At 39.7% G+C, this 23977-nt stretch overlaps 1 protein-coding gene across 1 annotated transcript in view; it reads right to left on the bottom strand.

The window, feature by feature from the left end:
* Window positions 1–15958, bottom strand: part of LOC145433009 (uncharacterized) — a 29365-nt gene extending 13407 nt beyond the window's left edge. The window contains exons 1-6 of the mRNA XM_080309875.1: window positions 14042–15958; window positions 12060–12272; window positions 11755–11901; window positions 10886–11041; window positions 7168–7227; window positions 4810–5062 (exon numbers count right to left, since the gene is read on the bottom strand). Coding sequence (XP_080166001.1) covers window positions 4810–5062; window positions 7168–7227; window positions 10886–11041; window positions 11755–11901; window positions 12060–12272; window positions 14042–14080 — 868 coding nt within the window. The 5' untranslated portion in view covers window positions 14081–15958. The remainder of the gene's footprint in view (window positions 1–4809; window positions 5063–7167; window positions 7228–10885; window positions 11042–11754; window positions 11902–12059; window positions 12273–14041) is intronic.
* Window positions 15959–23977: the final 8019 nt, after the last annotated feature.

Genomic DNA, 23977 nt, shown 5'->3' with positions numbered 1-23977 from the left:
TGCTGTTGGCTAATGATGCCAATAAGTGTGAGTGTTGGACCCACAGATTGGCGAGGAAATTTGACATTTGATCGGCTGTCGCAAAATGATTGTAGCGATGTGAAATTATATCAGTGGCGGCTCGTGACAATATCGGGTGGTGGGGCAAGGGCTGCGAGCGACTTTTATCAACATGACGTCACGATGGCGTTTTCCAACGTAAAAAAGTAACTTTAATATGATGGTCACATGAATTTCCCGACAACAGTGATTTTAACGTATAGGTGCCGCGAGAGGTTTGCCGGTGAGCCGTGACTTGAAGTGTGGTAACAAATGTTTTATTCATTTTTTTTTAATCAAAGGATTATTTTACATAATGCACGTGAACTAAGAATCGTCCCTATGCCACGAATCAATTATCAGGTCATCCTTAGTAGCATGCGTTATGATTTAATGGTAGAGTTAGAGATTACTCAAATCGATAGGCCGTCCGAAAGTGTTTCGTACACGATCCTGGTGTGTTACGACCACTGAGCTGGTGGTTACGAGTTACGACCAGGTGATAGGCAACCAAAGCGGAGGTACCCGGCGTACGATTGGATCAATGGACTGGACAATTTCTATCATCATCATCATTGGTTTATTAGCAATTTTATCAGTTCAATACACCACAAAAATGCGATACAATGAAAAGACAGGAATATGTCGAAGCGACAAGGAGTAGTCTTCTAGACCTTTAATTTTCGCTCTAAAGGCAACTGCGTAAACTAGCCTACGTACGGAGCAAAGATTTAATACGATTCATGTTCGCACTTGACTTGACCAGACTAATTCCAATGACTAGAACTCGAGAGATTGCGTAAGCCTAACTGCAAAGGTCAACGACTTCGGACACATACGCAATTGTTATCTCATAGATTGGGCCTGTCATATTGAATCCAGAACATCAATTTGAATGGTCTTTGAAGAACTAAGGACAGCAGCCTCGGAACTTCGGTCTCGGAACAACATAGTACATTTTGGCCTTGAAACTGGAGATTGTGACGCAACACATACGGCTTACTGTCTGCTGCCAAATCGCCGTTGGAAAATATATTAATCAATAAATACATGAATGAAAGCCGTAAACTTAGCATACTGTTACATGAAATCATCGAGAAGTAGCATTCGCAATCTCATAACCCATTCCGGCATGGTACACTGTCAAAATCAATACAAACAGACGAACACCGAACTTTGAGTAAAATAGATCGAGGAATAGACTGATCGAATGATCAGCTGTTAGCCGACATCGAAAATGAAATAGCTATCGCATTTGACAGGGGATTGTAAGCAAATGGTTTGAAGGCCACAATTTCACAGTGACATGCACATTGGCGAACATAAAATTATGTGAATATTTGAATGCAAACCGAGAATCTTAGTTAGCTGTTTCATGCGATCATCGAGATATACCATTGGAAATATCATCACCGATCTCGTTATGGAACGCAGACTAGATTAGCACAGACAGACACCGGCTTTTCCGTGAGATCCGCAATGATGTAGGTAGGCTAAGTATCAGATCAGCGCGCATCTCTACCATACTCGACCTCGAAAACGAAATAACTGCCTCAATCATTGAGCGTCAACTTTAAGACTTGGCACCGCGTTCGATACTAAAATCAAGACATACCGTGCAAAAGCTCATGACAGATCTAGGTATGGAACATCGTTAAAATCAATAGAGACCAATAACGGCTTTTGCGTAAATCTGTTAGCGATAAATGAAGAGTCAGCTCTCACTCGACTTTGGAAACGAAATTACCACCCACATAGTTCAGTGACAAACTTAAAACTTATTACAGCGGTCGATACTAACATTAAGACTTACTGTGCCAAATATCATGACCGATCTCGGTATGGAACATCGTCAAAATCAATGGAGACCAATACCGGCTTTTGAGTAAAATCTGTTTGCTGTACAATGTACATGATAGATCAGCACACACTGAACTTCGGAAACGAAATTACCACCCTTATCTTTGAGTAGCAAGCCTGAAACTTGGAGCAGTGCTAAATACTACCTTCACGACATATCGTACCAAGTTTCAAGAATTATCATGGTGCGAAACACCGTCAAAATCGACATATACCAGCAAAGGTCGAGTCAACGCATATCACGGTAACCGAGTTCAGATATAGATACGATTGCTACATCACACCTTAAGGGCGACAGGCATAGTTGCCCTACTTGCTTGGCCATTTTACGAATAGGAGAGAGTAAATCACCGTTTCTTTATTGTGCGCGGCTTTGAGAGAATAGATAGTGAAAGCTTGTTATGAGCGCTACCGGGGCAAGCCCCGGCTAGGCACTCACAAAGCGAAAACACAGAAGAGAATTCGATTTTCGCAGAGACTTCGCTATGTATGGGCATTTGTTAGCGAAAGCACAAGAATAATGCGGGTTTCGCCGTGATCTCGGTATATACTGATTGCTGTGCGTCTATAAATGGTTAAATTGTTATTGAACAGAATTTTAGGTTGGGCAATGCCCCAGTTGCCCTATAGGACGAGCCGCCACTGAATTATATGCTAAGATATATTCTAATTCGGTGGTTCCCAACCGGTGGGGAACTTGGGGGTTTCTGATTGGGAATAGAAGCACTTGCAAAAAATTCTTTACATTGTTAACCTCGTTTATTATATGTTTTTATGAAATTCCGATCGTATCTCTAATATTTCCCAGCTCATTTGCAATTCAGCAATTCGTATTATCAGTGCCTCCAATTAGCAAGAATCGACTGGACATGGACAGCGGTGTGCGATCTTTCGCGAATGTCGTTATTCATCTGTATGCGATATGACGTGATTGAAATCTCCTGGTTCGTTATAATAAGAGCTCATATGTACAATTGTACATGAATATGTATTCACGGAGGATCGCGGACTCGCAAATTGAGAGCATAGGCGGACTCGTTACAGATGAAATGACATATTTTTTTTATTTTCGAGTTATAGTACAACATGCTTAAGTGCAGCATATGGCGGCTTATATCTACCATACGCATAAGTTCGTCAACACCAGGAGGTCTATCTGACCTATTCATTATTCTGTATCATTGTATCATTTGTGCATCAGGACTGTTTGAATGGATAATGTCATCAAAAATAATTAGAATGTTAACGCCGGATCTTTCCACACGTCCAAAATAGAAAAATATCGCTTGAGAGGTTGGAAAAGTTGCGAAAGTATGGAAAAAGTATCAAATATGGAATGGAGGAATGTTGCTATGGTATGAAAAATTGTGAAGTATGGTATGGAACGATTGGGGCGGGTATGGAGTATGGAAATTTCCCGTTACATTCCATACTATACCATGCCCTGCGTACTGTAGGCAACACAGTTCGATGAGAGCCGGTGCTGACTTATCTGCGAGTTACTGGTTGAAGACTAATGCCTGCTACGGGTACATAGTAGGCATGGTGTGAACCTCTGAAAAGTTCAGGTTCATGTGAACGCGAAATTTTTGAAAGCTTCTGTGTGAACGCGAACGCAAACCTCATGACGTCACGTGATGTCATATTGCTAATTCCAACCCTACATTTCAGTGACGTGTAGCGCATATTAATGTATTGTACACGATACCTAGCGACGACTCGGGCCACATAATGCCACAATGCTAAAATACATATTGACGTTTTAAACGTCGCTAAATGTATCAACTGGGGCAATCAAATGATATAATATTTCCATAATATCAATATCTTCCGTCGCTTTGCCAACAATTTCGCCATGGACTTGTAAAGGAATATAAACTTAAGCGTCAACGGTCCAGGTCGGCGTATGAGTATTGCTACGTTGATGTTCAGCAGAGTGAGCGGGTTTCTATACTTGCTACTGATATTACCCCATTAATGAGTTATACAGCAGTAGCCAACACCCCAATCGCACGGCTTTCGTTTTTATAATACAATAGACATATGTAATCAAGATGGATCCCGTGCACACCTGCTAGATGTTTTACATCAGACAGCGATATCAACTCCATTGATTGATTGAATGAGCACCATTCGCTGAATAAAAGAAAGTAAAACTTTTGAGATTGTCAAAGTGCATGCTCGATTTTTGTTAATATCTGTGCTGCCAGCGCCATGCATATAGTGATCCCCAGTTGAAATGCAATAAATTTCAAAGAATGATATTATAATGAATTGAAAATTGTAATATCTGAAAAAGGTTCAGAGTCCAGAACCTACCAAGGTTCGTTTGTGAACGTGAACCCCTAACTTTCTGCGGTTCACACGCAGAACGTGAAAGTGAAGCTTACGTTCACACCATCCCTAGTACTAAGGCGATTCAACTCCATATACCGGGATAATTTATTTTTACTATGACTTCATGACCACGTGGTATGAAAGTCAAGTTCAGAGTCCAGACTCGAAAACTAGTCAGGAATGATGCGAATAGACAATAAATAATAGTCCAACTGCATCACCATAATAATGTGCAGGAATAACCCAGTCAATTTTGCTTCTACTGAAAAGGTCAATCTCTTCCTGACATCTTAAGTAGAATAAGATTACGAGTATCGTCCCCGGTCCCTGATATTTTGTGTCCACCGGCTCAAGGTATTCGCTACAGCAATATATCAGCAGCAATAGCGGTCTATGATATTGGGTAGTTGCTACTAGTGGCGATGATGTTGCTGTGACAATGAGCTGTTTAGTATCAACATCACGCTGTTGATGGAATCTAGTAATGTGGATTAAGTTATGGGAAAGCTAATATTGTGCTTTTTTTCTAATTTAAATAGAAGCGAGATGCGATCTAAAGACATGCTACGTTACCTCCATTACTTCCTGTAAACCCCCTTCGTTCAGGTCCTTTCCCGGGATGTGGCAACGGAAAGCACGAAACATCGTTGAATGTTTTCTTTATCTTTTTACGGACAACAATTTGATCGCGTCCTCCGCCTTCGGATGCCAATATGGATTGCAAATGATCATTCCCGTACTGTAGAGAATACGTTGATTTGAATCCTCCGTCTTCATAGTCGTGGTCCGGGGGTTGGTCTCGGATAAGGATCATCAATCGTTCCAGCTGAACACATTTTATTTGGATTTAGCAAGTCTTGCAGAAAAATTGCGTAAATTACAGATGATATGGTATAGCCCAGGGGTGGGCAAACTTTTCAGCTCGCGGGCCGCATTCAACATCTGAATCCATTCGCGGGCCGCACTATATAGAATTGGGATTATAAACCAAAATGAAATATTGGCATTTGATTATAGTGAGGACATGGAGATAACATATATGCTTATTTAAAACAAACCTTGATGCTTTGATGATATCGTACACGCGTCACAAACAGTGGCGATATTTCATAGGCTGGTCGAGACCTCAATGACCAATTTGTCAAAACTATAGAGATGAAAGTCGGTTATCCCGATTCTTAGAATAGGATTGAAATTTAAATCTGTGAGCAGCGATCTGTACATAGATTTACTAATTCCCATTTGGATTCAGTTCCAGGACACACAATGCTGACAGCATCATAACCATGTTAGCTTCAAACATGATTCTACTAATTGTAGATAGAATATAAATACCATACAGAGCACGAATCTACATATGACAATATGACATGCGCGAATCGTTTTTTTACAAGCACGCCACTAAAATAAAAAAAAGAGTGGCCAATCTGAAATCGCACTCGTGATCCGAATTATGTCAATCTCGTTTAGGATTTATGGGATGTTTAGCAGTTGAAACCTTTCTTACTGCGAGGGCCTTGAGATGCTGGTCGTGCCAGAAATTAAACATAAAAAATATAGGAAGTAGGCCTATTTACCTTAGAACAGTGGTTCTCAAACTTTTTAAGACACGACCATCTTATGATGGTGAAAGATTTCGCGCTCTCTTATCATCAGATCACAAAATGAAACCAGGATGGTAGCAAACCTAACGGATAGTTTGATGGCATGGAAGGTTACGACTGTAGTTGAGAGACTTTTAGATATGAAATTCAGACCAAATACAGAGCAATAACTAGGAATTGGGCGGAAATCGCGCAGAGCAAAATTTTTTTTAAAGTTGAGCTCATGAGCTTCGTTTCCCCCTTCAGATAATTTCACGCGCCCCCCTGTTTGAGAACCACTGCCTTAGAATTATCATGGTGAAATATACTAAGAAAAAGTTTAATCAAGTCCCTGCATTAATTCGATATTTAGTACGCATTTGATCAATATTTTTAATAAGTTTCTTTAGGCTCTCGCGGGCCGCACAGAACGGTGTTGCGGGCCGCATGCGGCCCGTGGGCCGTAGTTTGCCCACCCCTGGTATAGCCGTATAGACCTAATTACTATTGCAGTTCAATATGTGAGCCATTTTGCCTATCTATTCATCATGTAACCGGATATTTCATCTGTAGGATTGCAAACTGTCAACTGTAACATGACGATCTGCAGCCTGGTGATGAATATACGGTGTTCAAGTAATGTTGCCTTTATTAATATTGTTTTTCACCTAGTGGTTCTCGAAACCTTTCCTGTGACGCTGCGGAGAGGTGTGTGTGTATAGGGACACTTTTCATGGTTCACACTCGCGTAGTGGGAAAGCAAACGCTGCATGTTGACTTGGTGACCAAAGTCAAAGTCCAATGAGTCTCATCTGTCGAGTCCACGGCAGTGAGATTGGTTTTATTGATGTTACAGTGTCCGGTTTATACTTGGACAAAAGCTACATTCCAGCACAAAATTTCAAATTATTATATATATATATATTGATCTTGTTATGTTATCTCAGCCATATTTGTGCGACAATCAATCATCTCATTCAAAGAGAAAGATACTCATCAATTGGAACTACATTACAACCAAAGTTTTAATGAAATGTGCATTGAGTAACAAGTACATCGCCCACATTGAATTATTCCAATATTCCATTTATTTCACCGACATGATTTTATGACACCGTTCTAAATGCAACTTCAAACAAGAATATGTCGATATCCGATGTCAACTGATGGGGACTACCATACAGTTGTGCCGGACTGCAGCATGAAATAATTGGGCAGGAATCCGCTCGATTTCGCATTTAAATGACCGCAAAATTAATGGACTGAGCCTCGAAGCGTGTTGATCGACGAGTGCACACTTCGCGCTGAACTTCTTGGTTTTTTTATTTTTTATTTAACTATAACAAACCTTTAGGTAGCCATTGTCGAGTTGCTGCTTTGAGGTTTCTTGCGCAAAATCCACACTCGTCTGCAAAACAATTGAAATAATATTTGTTGAGTCATAATAAAAGCCGGAAAATTTACTTAAATAATTGAGATACACTCCCACAAAGCGTGATCAAGTTAGATGCTTGACCCTATTCCCCTAGCAGTTATTTTACGTCCATTTTTTAAAAGAGCTTTCAAATGATACATAGAAAAATATTCACAGGCGTACATAGATGTTGGGAACCGATATCCCCGGTTCTGGGTAGTAGACCTATATTATATGATTTAGTTTTTATATGTAAAAAGGCTTGAATAGTTGCAAGCCACAAAATGCTAACGACTCAATACGGACATATGGAATATAGAAGTTTGAAACGAGACCTCATAAATTGTCTAGGGCGCAAACATACATTTATTGTATGTTCACGCAGAGACATGGATTCTTCGGACCACATATACTTCCAAAATGTCTTGGAAGCAGCATATTGAATGCACAATATCAAAACTAGTTCGGTGTATGGCAATCTTTGATATCCAGATCAATACTGCGAACCATCTATTTCTCTTTTTTCCACTTTCACCTGCAATATGGAATCGTGGTATGGGGAAGTGCATGCAATTGCACAACATTTCTGTGCAGAATTCGAACCCTGCAAACCCGTGCGATTTGGCTGATCTCATATGTACCTTTACGTACCAAACTATCGCCTTACTACCATAAGCACCGAATTTTGCAAGTTGACGACCTATATCGCTTCGAAGTATCAAAAGTCATTCACAAATATTTTTCCTATAGTTTGCCTCCTGTGTTTGATGACTTTTTCATGCCTGCTAAAAATGTCCACTCCCATTACACGAGATCCTCGTCTAAAGGAAATATCTACTTACGCCCACCCAATACCAACCTAACGAAGAGGTCTATCGACTACTCGGGACGTATCATCTGGAATGCATTACCACCACATATCCGTGAATTGCCTTATAACAGATTCAAAAAAGCATTACTTGATCACCTCTTGTCGTTACGCTAACACTGTTGCTAGGGATGGTGTGAACGTGAGGTTCACGTTCGCGTTCTGTGTGTGAACCTCACGTTTACGTTCACAAACGAACCTTGGTAGGTTCTGCACTGTGAACCTTTTTCATAAATTACAATTTTCACTTCATTATAACATCTTTCGTTAAAATTTACTGCATTTCAACTGCGGGCCACTGACATGCATGACGTTGGCAACATAGAAAAACCAACACTAAACGAGCATGCACCTTGAAAATCTCAAAAATTTTACTCGCTTCGCTACAAAAATTTGCTCGAAATGCAGCTTTCCGTTTGTGAATATTTATTGACTCTCAGCTGTGAGCGTGAACCGCAATCACAAAACATCAAGAGCGAAATACACTACATGTAGGATTGTAGGTAGTCAGCGAATGATACTTATTCAACCGATCAGTGAGATTGATATCGTTGTCTGATGTAAAATATCTAGCCCAGGCGTATGGGGTCAATCCTGCTTGCACGCACATGTTTATTCTATCATAAAAACTAAATCCGTGCGATCGGGGTGTTGGCTACTGCTGTATAACTTAACTTGGTAATGAGGTAATAGCGATAGCAAGAATAGAAATCCGATTTACACTCTGCTCAATTAATCAACGTAGCAATACTCGGACGTCGAATATAATGTCCGGTCTGGCTTAGACCGTTAAGGCGTATGCTTATATTCCCTTGCAAGTCCTTTTTGAAATTGTTGGCAACGAGACGGAAGATATTGATTTTATCGGATTATTATACCATTTGATTGCCCCAGTTGATGCATTAGGCGACGGTAAAAACATCAATATCTACTTCATCATCGTGACATTATGTGGCCTGCGTTGTCGCTAGGCATCGTGTACATTAAAACAGGCTATTACTTCGCTGAAATGTAGGGTTGGAATTAGCAATATGACGTCACGTGAAGTTATGAGGTTCACGTTCGTGTTCATACAGAACCTTTCAAAACGTTTCGCGTTCACACGAACATGAACCTTTCAGAGGTTCACACCATCCTTAACTGTTGCCCTACCCCGCCCCGACATTGCTTCAATAATCATTTGCTACCATCGTTTAATTTTTCTTCTATTTTTTTTCAACTATCGTAACATTTTTTACAGCCAGACTGTTTAGAGTCAAGTGTACCTGTTTGATGCTGGTGTGATCAGACTAGATTAGGGTTGCCATACGTCCGGAATTTCCCGGACATGTCCGGAATTTCACTGTAAAATCTGCGTCCGAGAGGAAATTCTAAAATATGCCTGAATGTCCGAAATTTTGAAGGCTTGAAGTAGGCTCAACATTTTTTCGTAAATCAGCATAAATAATATTATTTTCAAGCAGATTTATGCCATTTGAAATTTTTCTTCGCGCTATGCGCGATTTGATACAACGTATATTGATATTAATATGGGGATCACGCACCGCCCTCGCAAAAAATGCAATCAAAATTAAATAAAAATAACCAATAATTACTGAAATAAGTGTAATTGGTTTAGCAATTACAAGATAACGGTATATTCGTGGAGTTGGTTGAGGCCGTTTGGGGTTTAGTCAAAGACAGTTGTTCTAAACCTGGGGGTTGTTTGCCTTCATTCTGGGGCTCGCGAAGATGTTGGACGTCATCAGCTACCAAAATATGCATTGAGTAAGTCAGGGCAAGTTGACTTTTTTATTAATCAGCCTATCATTTCTTGAACTGAACCACGAAACATGTTCCAATTGGAAATGAGTTCGCGACCATAAATGGTTGGAAACCACCGGATGTGACATCCCCTGGTGTATTTTATAGTAATATATGGAAGAACCAATATTATTAACAGAATTCATTCACAAATTTTAATAAGCAGATGCACATAGTAAGCCTCCAAGAAGTTGCGTCGATTACCCTATGTTGCTGGGCCCAAGATTAGTGCTTTTTTGCGCGGAAGGGGACTGAAACAATGTTGTTTCGGACCTGGTTACAACACGCAGCCAGATAACTGCACCGACCTAACAGTATAGCAGGACTGTCATTGTCAAGCACACAACCGGATAGACCGGATAAGGTCCACCAGACGATTTCATCCGGCCCGTGAAGAAATCTGTTGCAGACCAAAGCAATAACCGCAGGTTACATTCGAGATGGCCCAATTCAAAACGTATATTCCACTCAGCTCTTGTACATGCGATAGGCGAAGCTTTGCTAGTGTGACGTCATAACAACTGACTGTGTATTCATCTCATTGTGCAATCCGCTAGTGGACGCTAAAGAGTGTCCGGAATTTGCTCCGCCAAAATATGGTAACCCTAGACTAGATGACCTTCACGGTCTTATCGATCATTCCTATCTAATACCGAATACTGTGCATGCATATTTTCTGTACCACCACCACTGCCGTGTGTTATGTATTTTGGTTGGATGAAAATATAGACTATCTCTCTCTCTCTCTCTCTCTCTTTGTCCGCTGTGTTCAGCTAGTATTCAGTGAATGTGTTTAATTTATAGTACTAGAAGATTAACAACATATGAATTACATTATGATGTACGCTTGAAACAAAAATCATCGTTGTTAGAAAACAAGCAATAGATGTCCGCTGGGGTTTGCGGCTGCGGTTGCAGCAAGACCATAATCAAACATTTGATATAGAAAGTAAATCTGAGCTTTGACAGTCTAATCATCACCTCCAAATATTGCAGATGTTGTGCATCTATGTGTCTCATAACGTTAAATATTTGCACGGAGCTGAGCAAAGTACTGAGCGTCAGTATTGCTTTATTCATTTGTTCGGGCGTTTCGAAATCGTATAACCCTTGTGTGTCCATGATCATCACAATCATCTGAAAAAACATATATATCGAAATTATATTAAAATAATAACGTCCATAACTAAAAGTGAATTATATACACATTCACCCCTATTACGCGCTGAGCACATCTCAATCCCAAACCAAGTTGGTCACCACTACATATAGTCAACTATACAGATTTGCAATACCAGATGGTTAATTATTACTTGACTGGAAAACTCTTGTGCTAGTTACGGATATTTATCGAACTCGATTGATTTATGAGAAACGAACATATAGAAGAATACTCCTTGGGTAATAGATGTAGAATATAGCGGTTGTCATATACAATCTGGTCTTATGCAGAGGCATATATTCCTAAACTCGGAAATAAGTTTGAAATCACCCGGGCAATATTGGGGAACTTTGTGAACAAGTTGTGTTGGGGTTTTCAAGTTCAAATTGGTCTGTAAGTCATAGCTATATCTTATTGATTTGAACAAAATACATAACTATTGTTCCAATTATTATAGCGATGACATTATTACTTATAAAATTCATCATTTATTCGTAATGTCTAAACAAGTTGTTGATTAATGGTATTCTGCCTAGAAACAGTATTGCAATGTGCATTATGAACAGAAGGGCTGCATAAAAATTTATTTTCCAGCCTTCATCGGAATTTTTTATTATTTGAAATCGAATTTTGAATCAGTTTTCTACTGAAGCTAAAATCTGCGATATGCATCTCATGCGGAACCCACAGTTTTCTTTCCTCCTATTGGAACTTCGAATTTCTCTTCGAATATTCTGATGCCGGTGGTGTGCCTATCTTTCGATTGCTTCCACTCGATGTCAACATCTCTGTCAGCTTTGGTATCGTGATCGCCGATCCAGTCTGGGTTCTCCCACTGAATGTAACCAGCAGTTACATGTGTAAATACAAATGGACCAGTATATACATAAATGAGACATAATGTTCCACCGTTCGCAGTTTATTTCAAATGTTTACCATATAACCTTTACCTATATTGAAGGTGGGGATATTTCCAGGATAAATTTCACTCACCCCTTTCCTTCGAAGATACCGAAGAATAAAATTCGAAATGAAAGACTTTCCAGTTCGTTTGCATCCTGTTATGCTGATGAATGCGACAGGCTTTTTGCCGATATCCGGTTGAATGAGTATCCTTCTCAATGCACCGTGGTCTATTCTCAGTCTCTGCTCACCAAATTTGTCTGTCTCTTCTCTGGTTATGATGATATTTCTGAATTTTTTCACCTATAACGAAATCATTGTGGTCAATCTACGTTTACAAACATCGTACAATATAATCGACCTAATCCCTCTTCATACCTCTGCACTGCCCAGTCACGGAAGTAGAACTCATAGTTGAACATTAGGGAAAACTACTTGGACTCGGAAAAATATAGAATGTAATTATGGAAAACGTCTGCGTCACTTCTATGGAGTTCAAGTATCATATAACTAGCGTGAAATACCCCCTGTATTACGGTAGCTAAATATGTATTCGAAGATGGCATCTTGCCATTTCGATTACATGAACAGGATGTGACCCCAACATGAAATCGGCTTTTCAAACTATACTTCTACTTCAGTTCGTTTCAGCAGGTCACTTTTTACTGTCCCGGGAAGCAGTATGGCAAACACTACTTCTACTTCTTATATAGCAGTGGTTCACACCTGGGGCAACGGATGCATTGGAATAAGTCTCTGAGAAAGCATTTGGGGGGCCCTGACTATCTTGCTGAATTTAGGGAAGAACGAAAAGCGAACTTGTTACTTTCAACTTTTTACTATTACAGTCAAATCAAGATTGCCTCGTCTATTACGTAATAGAAAACATGCAGTTTATTTCAATTAATAATTTGTCTCAAGGGGTCCGTGAAAACAAAAAATTTGGGGACAACGATATAGAGCAAAAATGTAGAGTATTACTATTACATTGAACACATCTTTATCAATGCGACTTGCTATCAAATGTGACACTACCACACCTTTAGGAAGCATTGGATCAGTGGTTCTCATCCGGTGGTCCACGAAGCAATTTCACGGGGTCCGCGAAAAATCCAAATTTGCAAAATGTGTGATAACCTACTTCATATTTTTTTAATTAGAGAAATCACGAAGTAGTTTGGCTTCATAACTGCTAACACTTAAGGACTCACGTCTGAGATGAAATATTTTACTGTGTAAACTCATTCAAACCTCCAAATTGCCCATAGCCTACTGTTGCAAACATGTTTCTGTTTAGGGATGTTTTGTTGGGGTTTCGGTATAAGCTCTGATATACATAACCGCTTTTCAAAAATAACTTCAAGATGACCTGCTACATAGAAATCACCAGGCTGGACGGTATGGTAATGAAATGATGATGATATTGGTGCCATGTATGCTACGACCAGACGCGCAGGGGTTGGCAACCTTTTTGCTATTCACGGCCGCACTTCGATTCCTTATGTAGCCTACGGCCGCATTCCTGTGGATAAGCCGTAATCAACTAACTGGGGCTCAAATACCCATATTAAACTCTCCATGTCCATTTCCGCTGAATTCCGGAGTAATCTACTTTCAGATATCGGCTTACAATACACAGTATGTAATACAGTGTGTAATACAAGGTGTCTATGGAAGCGTTACGCGTTATTATTACATTCGCCACCACGTATCTTTGAGGAAATTTATGAATTTTTGGCACTCGTTCATGTCAAATCGACGGGGCGGATTTTTGAGACACGGCATGTGTATTTCAAGAAATGCAGTCACAGATTTCGCTTTGAAATAAAAAAACGTCTTCCCAATTTCGATATGACTAGTCTGATGGTCATTTGAGGAAAAGTCATTTTGTTGCTTTTTATCACTAGCCTACAGTTAATACTTGCATAAGAGAGATGGCGGTTGCACGGTAATAGACCTGCATTAAAATTAAAACTTGGGGGTCCGCAGGGGTCTGTGACTGTCCGAAGGGGGTCCGCGAAGACAAAAAGGTCGAGAACCCTGCATTATTACATCCTATAATATATGCTTACTTGACTTATCTGCTCATGCGATGACTTATCCGGCTCCATTCCGTACAGTTCAACTTGGCAGTGTAATCGGTTGTGCTTTGTTGCTCAAATATGTTCCCCTTATTGAACTAGTTTGATCTCTGGATTTAGTAACAATGACTGAATATGATAAGTCGGGCAAGTTTTTGCAACTTTTGCAACTATTTTTACAGCTTGCGGTAGCTTCCTAGATACTCAGAATCTATGCACTATGATGTTTTAAGCTGTTTGGTGGGATTTTATTATAGTGCAACTTTTTGAAACTTTTCTCCATTTTTTATGCCAATTGTTACTGCAACTTTTATCAATATTGCGTCAAAATGTAAATGAGTGACTAAAAACATGCTACAAACTATTTCACGTATGGTTCTATTCTTTTATATTTAGGCCTACATTACAAAGATATGTAGATGGGTTAGCTGCATCTCTCTGCTATCTATGACACAATGGCTTGCAAAAAAGAAGTTTAACTACCCCTACCAGCACGGCCGAGACCGAACAATATGTCAATAGATTCACGGCTTCATCAGTTCTGTCGTTTAAATTTGAGTTAGTTTCCCATTTCACGAACGCCCAGGCGACACCGCAGAACACCAACAGTGAGTTTTGTTGCAATGACTTGGGTCAAGTTTGCAGACCTAGGGGATTTGGGGTGTCGTATTTGACTTCTTTTCCGTGAGGGGGTAATCGGTGTGTTGTTTGGCTTTTTTTTGGAGGGGGAACCATTCTCGCATTTAGTCTTTTTCTTCCTGCTGTGTACCGGGGAAAATGTTTGGCGGTCTCGCCGGTCCGCCGTGAAATGGCAAAGTAACAAATTTGACAGCTCTACAGGAGCTAGGTTATACAACGGAACCGTCCGAGTATCTTATATCCTAATAATGTAACAAAAATTACAAATGCAACTTTTGTTAAAATGAAGTGCAACTTTCTTTCGATTAGTGCAACAAAAACTTGCCCTCATGATAAGCTTATGAAGGCTTATGAAGGCGTGGAATCCTGAATACTTCGGATTTTCGAAAATCCATTCCTGAATCATGTCGAAGTCAGGAAAATATTTTATGGTTACTGCACAACCAATAGGTCATGGTTGGTGTACGGGTGATATTTGTACATAGGCTGCCCTCACAAATTTAATTGAATGAGACAGATTCAAAATTTTTCGTTATATGTCTCACAAAGATTTGTACGAAGATTCGGTTTACATTTGCGATATGTATGCGAACCTTCATAATTCGGAAGCTTGTGTTGTCATACAAACCTTGAAACAGCGGCTCCTTGTAAACAGATTTTGACATATCAACATTCCACAATAATCTTAAGATCAGCGGTCAAAATTCCTTTGATTACTACTTTTTATTATTCTTTGCATCACAATGACAGAAGGAAAATCAATTTAGAACAAAATTAAGAGGGATTTTGTGAGTTCATAGATTTTGAGATTTCGCTTGATATGTTAAGCTATTCAGCTTTTACTGTGAATTTAATCGCTCCTACACTGTCATGTCTTTGATCCATAGGAACATATTTCCGTCGGGTTGGAGTATAGTGCATCTCTATTGAAATAGGTCCGTGGTGCTGATTAGTTCCTGATTCGGAAGATTCTCGAAGCCTCTCTACAATACATGGGTGAAATGCGGTCACGGGTACAAAGTGAAATTACATCTATTAGAACGTTACCAAAAACTAGTTACAACACCCTCTGCTAAGCCATTACGCTACGTCGGATCGTTATGAGCGACATATCACGAATTGCACTAAAGATACTGTTATTACTGCCTATAGTACTTCAGCAATACTTTATACAAGCAGAGCGTGGACAAAAAGACAAAGCGCTTTCCAATACCTTCTCTATCGAACAAATGTTTAAAGACTTCAATCGGTATTTTTGCATATTCAGATTATCGATGCCAGACATATAAAACCTGCCAATCTAAATTATAATGAACCGTTAGTTAGAAATTGTAGGTATCTACATATCTGGCAGTTCACATTTGTCTGCACATAGAGCCTTTTGCAAAAATTCATATACATAAAGGCGATTCGGTGATATTTGATACGCTTAGCACCACGCAATCAGCCCGTTGCGATACTGTTAAACTAGATTTAAGCTCATCTGCTTCCTTGCATTCAGAACGGTCACCTCAGATCAAGCCCTAACATAGAAACGGCACATAACGGGTAACAGGAACTTATTGAAGTCATAAACCTGCTCTATGCCGTGACGACATATACGGGTTCGAAGTATTGACTTTGTATAAATCCAAATATTGAGAATAAATATAAAGCCCCATCACCTTCGAAACGTTAATCTTCGACAGTGGATATTTGTATTTCATGAGGAGAGTTATTAACGAGATAAAAAAATGATCCAGCATGATCAATATTCGGCTCTTCAACCTTTTTCGTCGAGGTACACCCTTTTAACGTTTACTCGAAACTCGTACACCCCTGACCAGATAAGTCACTGATTCCGTATAGTAAGCCTAATTCAGAGGAGTTCAACCTGCTTGTTATTCACGGCCGTGCTTCGAATTCATATATAGCATACGGCCACATTCAGGCGGAGAATCGTCGTGGCCCGTCGTGGCCCGTCTGGACGTCGTATACTCATGTAAAATTGGCTACTGGGAGCTTCGCACAGAGGAGAGCGCTTGTGGTGTTCTGTACCATCACTCATTTCTTGAGATATTCCTTGCGTATAAAAGTTTTCAGTTGTGGCAGCAGAACATCCCCGCAGGCGTACTATCTATGGACCATAATCGCGCGTATACGTGTTAGGAAAAGTTATCCGCGCGAAAAAATTTCACATCTGAGAAATTTATTTTGTCGATTATATTGGTTGTTTCATGTATTGCTGTTAATTATTTATCCAATGTTAGCCCACGTGATCTGATTAAACGATAGCAATGATGGTTTTCAGAAATTTTGGGCACAAAATTAATGATGATGCATCTACTGGTTTTTATGCATACGGTCGCTTGACGCATGTTGTCATTCTTTGACCTCCTATCAGGATTGTAGCACAGTCGAAATATTCAGTGGAATCGGCCAAATGTACGAGAGAAACATTCATTCGTGAGACGTTCACGATACCGGCTTAGTATTTCTTTATGGGATGCATCATTTTCTGCGGTTGGCATTTGTACAGTGAGACTCAGATTACTCTATTATAATAAAACGAAAAATCCAAGTCACCCTGAGTCGCGCGATGCGCGAATAAAATTTTCAAGTTTAAAATCACTCGACGATTTGGACCCAATTCGTTAATTCTAATTGCATATTGACGGTCGCCAACGCACGCCGCATAATTATTGTTTACCGGCTGCATGCGACCGCACGCTTGCAGGTTGGTCTCCTCTGGCCTGTTGGAATAAGGATAAACAAGGCTGCCAATTATTTGAAATGCTAAGTAATAATCAGGGCTCCAGGTTACCAGACCACCTTCTGGAACAGTGGTGCTCAAACTCGGCTCCCTAAGACACCGTGTCTACGCCCATTCAATAATGTACAGTGCGCTATTTATAAGCACCTCGCAGAAAGTACCAATTCAATATTTCTGAGCTTTCGTGGTACATGGTTTCCTCAAGAATCCTTATAGACAGATATCGCAAGTGGAACATACGTCAAATCCATCCTGTTCTACTCCAAAAGGAGCAAATTAGTCCACTACCAACGTTCAAATGACGGGGAAAACATCTGCTTATGATATCACAAAATGAATGTTACTTACAAGCTACGTACAGCTAATATGAACATCGTACGATATTGCACACCCGGTCAACATGTTCTGAAGCATAAACTTGTCTGTTTATTGTAATAGCTAGTCATCGGTTTGTTTCAATGCGTATCTGGTACACCCCTATCCACCCCATCTGATTGATATACCCTTTAAAAAATTTTGCACACCCTAGGGCGGGGTCAGGAAGCTTTTTCGACGGACGAGCCATATTGGACCAATATCTTCAAATGTAACTACGAAAGAGCCATACACGTTAATAAACTGTTACGTTACAACTAAAATTTTCTGACGTATTAGTAGAGAGAGAGAGAGAGAGAGAGGAGAGAGAGAGAGAGTCGTTAGTCGCCGGCGCGACACCAACATAAATTTGGGGAGTTTGAAAAGCGGGTTACGAGCACCTAGCCAACTGTCTTGACCCTCAAAGACATGTTTATGCTGATATGAGAATAATTACTCTTGCCGTCATGCAAATGTTCTAACAAGTTGCTGCAATATTGATAAATTAGGTGGAAAATTAAAATTTGTCAAAGAGCCATATATTACATCCAGAAGAGCCATGCATGGTTCGCGAGCCATAGGTTCCCGACCACTGCCTTAGGGTGTAAGATACACCCGGTTAAAGAGCTCTGTAATAGCTGGTTCTATATATGTCTATTACCTGCTATAGTCACCTGTCGACAAGCAGAAAATTTGTTTCATTCGTGTTACCATGATTTAGGTGTTAATGAGTATCGCAAACATGACGATGTATGACTGTGCGACCATAACATCCGACTATACCTGTTAAGGTGGACGGTTTGCAAGTGGTGATCGGCCATTTATTGGTTGTATACCACCTGTCGAAATGAGCCTTACGTAGGCACCGACCTATAGTGTAACTTTCAGTAGATTACGGACCATATAATTTAAGCTTGAATTTGAGGTTGGGATGGCCTTCAAACAAATCCTCTTTGTTAATGATTACTTTAAGTAAACAGATCCAACTTTAGTACTCAAACTAAGTATCAGTACTTGCTAAGACTTGCCATGACGAATTATACCAGTCACGCGCCGTGCTATAGGCAGGCTAGCCATCGATATGGATCCAAAATTGTAGGACAGACAATCTGAATGCCTAACCGCGAAATTCGGGAAACTTATTGAAAAATCGTCATCACACCCGCTTAGTTTTATTCAGGGCCTCATAAGTATATGGTCTGGTTGATGCCCTAGAACACTAAGACAAAATAAGAAGGTAGTAAAGAAATAATTACAAGCCCTATAAACAAGGACAATATACCACAGTCTGGGAACCACTGGTGTAGATTGTCCCGTGAAGAGCTTCACAGTGCAATATATTGATCGAAATATAGGATGAATTTTCCGAAATCTTCAGTGGGCCCGATGACTGTTCCCTACACACACTTCCGACTCCATCTCTTCAAGCATCACTTCAGTTGATCTTTTTAAAGATGTGTGATCCCCCGAAATTACCGATTAATGTAATTTAAAACGTCCTGTTCACTGTTTTAATGAACATTAATATGTCACTGGTATTAGGGTCCATAGAGCGCTTACTGTAAATGATTAACTATAAGAAAGCCAACGCTAGCTAGCGATAACGTCTTCTAACTTTGCTTACCCGCGAGCCGGTCGAGTACATAACCATGACTTCTAACCGGCGGGACATGATGGCTTTCTATTAGTGCGTAGCATGGATCGGAGCCGGATTGGATATCCGGCCGGATTTACTCGATTTTGGCCGGACCGGATCGGAGCCGGATCAGTACTTTTTCGGATACGGCTAAAATCTTCATGGATAGGCGTGACTTTTGTGACTAAATAACTGCCAACCAACAACACGCAAGTACCCGTCAAGCCGGTGCGAAAATAAACGAGCCATATTTATAAATTCACGCAACCACCGCACCGTGTAGGGGGGGATTTCCGGCCGGACTTTTTCACTTATGGCCAAGCCGGATCGGAGCCGGATCAACACTTTTTCCTCATAAGGCCGGAGCCGGATCAGAGCCGAACCAGAGAATTGAAAAACCGGATTGGACTCAGACCAGAGAATTTGTCGATCAGCTCCCCACTACTTTCTATACTGCGGTCTGTTACGCGACAAAACATGTGATAACCTGCAGGAATTTATATTCCAAACTTTTGTACCTGGAGCAGAGGCTCTTCACCTATATTAACGCGAGGGACACTTACGCTAATCTGCAAGCTATCACGGAACCCCAACATTTTGCTGCGTTCTGTGTTTGTGGTATTCATGGTGTTTGTCGACTACTATGGTCATTGACGCCAGGCCGATTTTCTTCACTTTTGTTCCGTAACTGCCGACGCGTAGCACGGCCCGCTTCTAGGCTTATTTCAAGACACCGCTTACAAGGATGAGATGGAGAGGAGGAGCCTAGATAAACCTCCAACACTTAGGTATGAATTCTGGAGTCGACCTCCGTCTGCTGAGTCACGCAAATCAAAAATCTACCACAATGTACATCTTACTATAGTAACTGCATATATAATAAATTAGAATACGGGTGCATAAAATGAACTGTGTACCTACAGAGTGTTGAAAGAACAAAATCATTAGTATATATATTAGTATAAAAATGTTGACAATATAATGAATATTAATTGCATTTCGGTGTTGGAATGACTGGAGTCGCCATTTTCGTATGACTTGACTTGACTCGGCGTATCAGAAATGTGGATTGACTCGTGACTCGGGACAAAATTTTCGAGTCATTTTCAAGTCATCAAGTGATCGGTGTCGAAATAAATCGCGGTTGCATACGTTCGGATTGTTCGTGAAACGCTGGTGTACCCTGTGAGAACAACCAATCATTCAATGATGGTGCGTTTTACTGAGCCACCGTTGTTATTCCACAAATCTATTGACTGCAAACGTAGTGATTGGAGCTTACAGTTTACGTTGTCATCCACTAATAGTAAATTAATCTAATATCAAAATATCTAGTTCTAATCTACAAACTTCTCATTGTGCTATGTTCTCACCTTAATCAACCCTCTCGTTTGATTTGAATAGAATTTGATTATATTATATTACTATTGCCATCCATTGGTGCAGAAATGTATCTGACGGATGTGTAGGTGAGTAGTGTATTGCATCATATCAATTCCTTTTTACTTTCGGAGGTCTCACGTTTTACTTCGTATTTTGGCTTATAATTATAGACTGAGGCTCTACAGCTACTCACGTAGTTTAGCAGTTCTACGTATGTGTGAGTGATACAACGCCTTCTTGCATGTATACTAAACTCTATGACCGTTCTTCAATTCTAAAGTAACGACCACTCAATCCGTATTTCAATCAGCTTGACAAATGCGATGACGTAATCACGCCTCGAACCCCGAAAATGCTACATGGCTTCAATTGTGACTTGACTTGTGACTTGAATCGAGCCATCTCCAAAAATCGAGTGACTTGGCTTGACTCGAGTCACCTTTAAAAATTGATTGACTTGACTTGACTCGAGTCAAAATGTGCAATGAGTCGAGATGACTTGTGACCCGAAAGTGATTTTTGATACTTTGATACTTGATACCAACACTGTTACATATTACGCTGACGACGTCATATTTTGTTATACAATTGTTGATATACGATGTTCTTTTCTATTCTCTACTAGTTGCTGACGATTACCCCTGACGAGTGTCAGTCGAAAATATTCGGGTTCATTTCAATATAAATATACTATTCAATTGTTGCATGTCAGTGTGATTTTTGCAGTTCCTTTTCATACATCAGTTCTGAAAGGCGTGGCTTCATCTTGAAAAGTGTCCTCGAATTGTTTGGCCGAAACAAAACAGAGTGATACAAATTGCTCAATTACAAATAAGCTGAAGAATATTGTAGATGTAGTTAGCATCTCAGAAGGACAAGGTTTCGATTTCGCCGCCGGACACGCCATGCCACCAAAGCAGTAACAATTCGACTACTTATCGTGCCTAATTACCTGCAGCCAATATGACCAAGACGGCCGTATCATCACTAATCATTATGTATGAGTTGAATGTGTATCTTGTCCTCCAGGTAATCCATGTGACTGGCTCATGGAACCGCTAGTGTTCCTGGAACGCTGGTTGAGAACCACTGCCGTAGATGCAAAACGGATATATATGGTTTTAATTGTCGATGATACCAACTGCTTGGGCAAGCGCAGCGCGGTTACTCAAACCCAGATTTTCATAATAAAATTAACACTAAGCATGTGGACCTAGGGTAGCAATTTATTTGCCTTAAAAAAACAATTATGTTTTTTTCAAGTTGTAAAATCATGCCATAATTGTGTAAATACTTTCCAAAAACATGTTGTATGAGCCTGCGAACAATTACCACTCGATACAGTCGACGTGTAAGATATGGGATGGTTGGTATCCTCAAAATAGTCAGTTCAACAGCTGTAGTAGGTGGATATTTCATCACAGGAGCTATATTTACCTTATATTTTCAATTGTCAATGTCAATACACTATGATGTCACAATTGAATCTTCGTGACGTTATGGCTTGCAGAAAAACATGTTGTAAACAAGGGCTTTGTTTTGAACATGCTTGTTTTAAATTGATTTTGTTTTAAATGCAACCCTATGTGGACCACAACGTAATTTCTGACCACTATTTATACGCTCACAGGATACACAATGTAAAAAAAATGTTTTCGTTTTCAGGTTCTAATCAATTTTTCTCTATTGCTTAGGACCAGTAAGTGCCAAAAATCAACTTTATTCCATATAAACTTTGATTTTGTGGTTTAGAGAATGAAATTCTAAAATTGCACTATTTTTGAGAAAAGAAATCAAAAATATGGCTAAAGAGCATCCAAGATGGATGTTAATCACTTTTAAATGTTAATATACTCTGCAATATTTGCCATTTTATAGATATTTCTGTTTGCAGGGTTGCTTTTTCAGGTTTTGATATTTTATGATTGGCAATTGATAATTTTTAAATATTTTATAATATAACTCTGAAGTAATTGGGGACTTGAAAATGGTAGCGTTTTTGATGGGTATGCAAGGAGTATCTTTGGCACCTTTGTCTTTGGGAAAATAGTGCTACCACAGAACACTACAAAAAGCAAATAAGGCCAAAACGAAACGATTTTTTGTTGGAGAGAAAACGTAAAGCAAACTCGGTTGATTAACCCAAAAAAAGTGCTTATGCCTCCCCTTCACATAAAACTTGGCATTATAAAGCAATTTGTGAAAGCATTGGATAAAGGTGGTAACGCATTCCAGTTTCTCCAGAACTTGTTTCATGAATTTTTAGAAGCTAAAGTAGAAATTGGTGTATTTATTGGCCCACAAATTAAAAATATTTTCAAGTCGAATGATTTTATCCAAATGCTTACTGATGTTAAAAATAAGGCTTAGGATAGCTTTGCAGATGTGGTGAATGGGTTCGTGGGCAATAATTAGGGATATAACTATGCCGAACTCGTTGCCAATTTGTTAAAGTCGTATGGAAACATGGGGTGCTGAATGCCTATGAAACTACATTTGCTTGATGCTCACTTGGACGAGTTCAAAGATAATATGGGAGCTTATCCATAAGAACAAGGTAAGCGATTGCATCAAGAAATGAAAGATTTTGAAATGAGATACCAAGGGCAATATAATGAAAGCATGATGGGAGATTATGTCTGGGCCTTAATGCGAGAAAGTAGAGATGCAGAGTACAAAAGAAAATCCCGAAAAACATCCCCTTTTTAATAATTTTATACCCGAACTGTTTTAGCCTGAAATATTTATTTAGTTTTGCATTTAACGATGGTATTGATTCGGATACGGTTAAGACATTTATGTGCAAATTACCAGGTACCAAATGACTGTGCTTTGTGATTTGATTTTAATAACAAAAGTTCTAATTCGTTGCCTATTATTATGCAATGTCAGAATTAACACCATGCCAGACAGAAAAATAGCCAAAAGTTGATTCTAATTTGCTTTGCGAAAAAGCAATCGATAGCCTACGGCTAACGCGTCAGAATATGTAGGTAATAAATTTATAGATATAACTTTTTAGTCGATGCCAGGCGATTAAAAATGGACTTGCAGCGATCAAAGACAGTTTGGTAAATATCCATTTCCTGTTGAACCATGCACAATATTGCACATACTAGCAAATTCAAAGAATTACTCTCCCAACCACAAAATTAATGTTTGG

Source organism: Botryllus schlosseri, chromosome 2 (assembly GCF_051294905.1).
Source record: "Botryllus schlosseri isolate E-star chromosome 2, Bs_hap1, whole genome shotgun sequence".
Classification (NCBI taxonomy): Eukaryota; Metazoa; Chordata; class Ascidiacea; order Stolidobranchia; family Styelidae; genus Botryllus; species Botryllus schlosseri.
The sequence above is the reverse complement of the archived record's forward strand: the minus strand, read 5'-3'. Positions and strand labels throughout refer to the sequence as shown.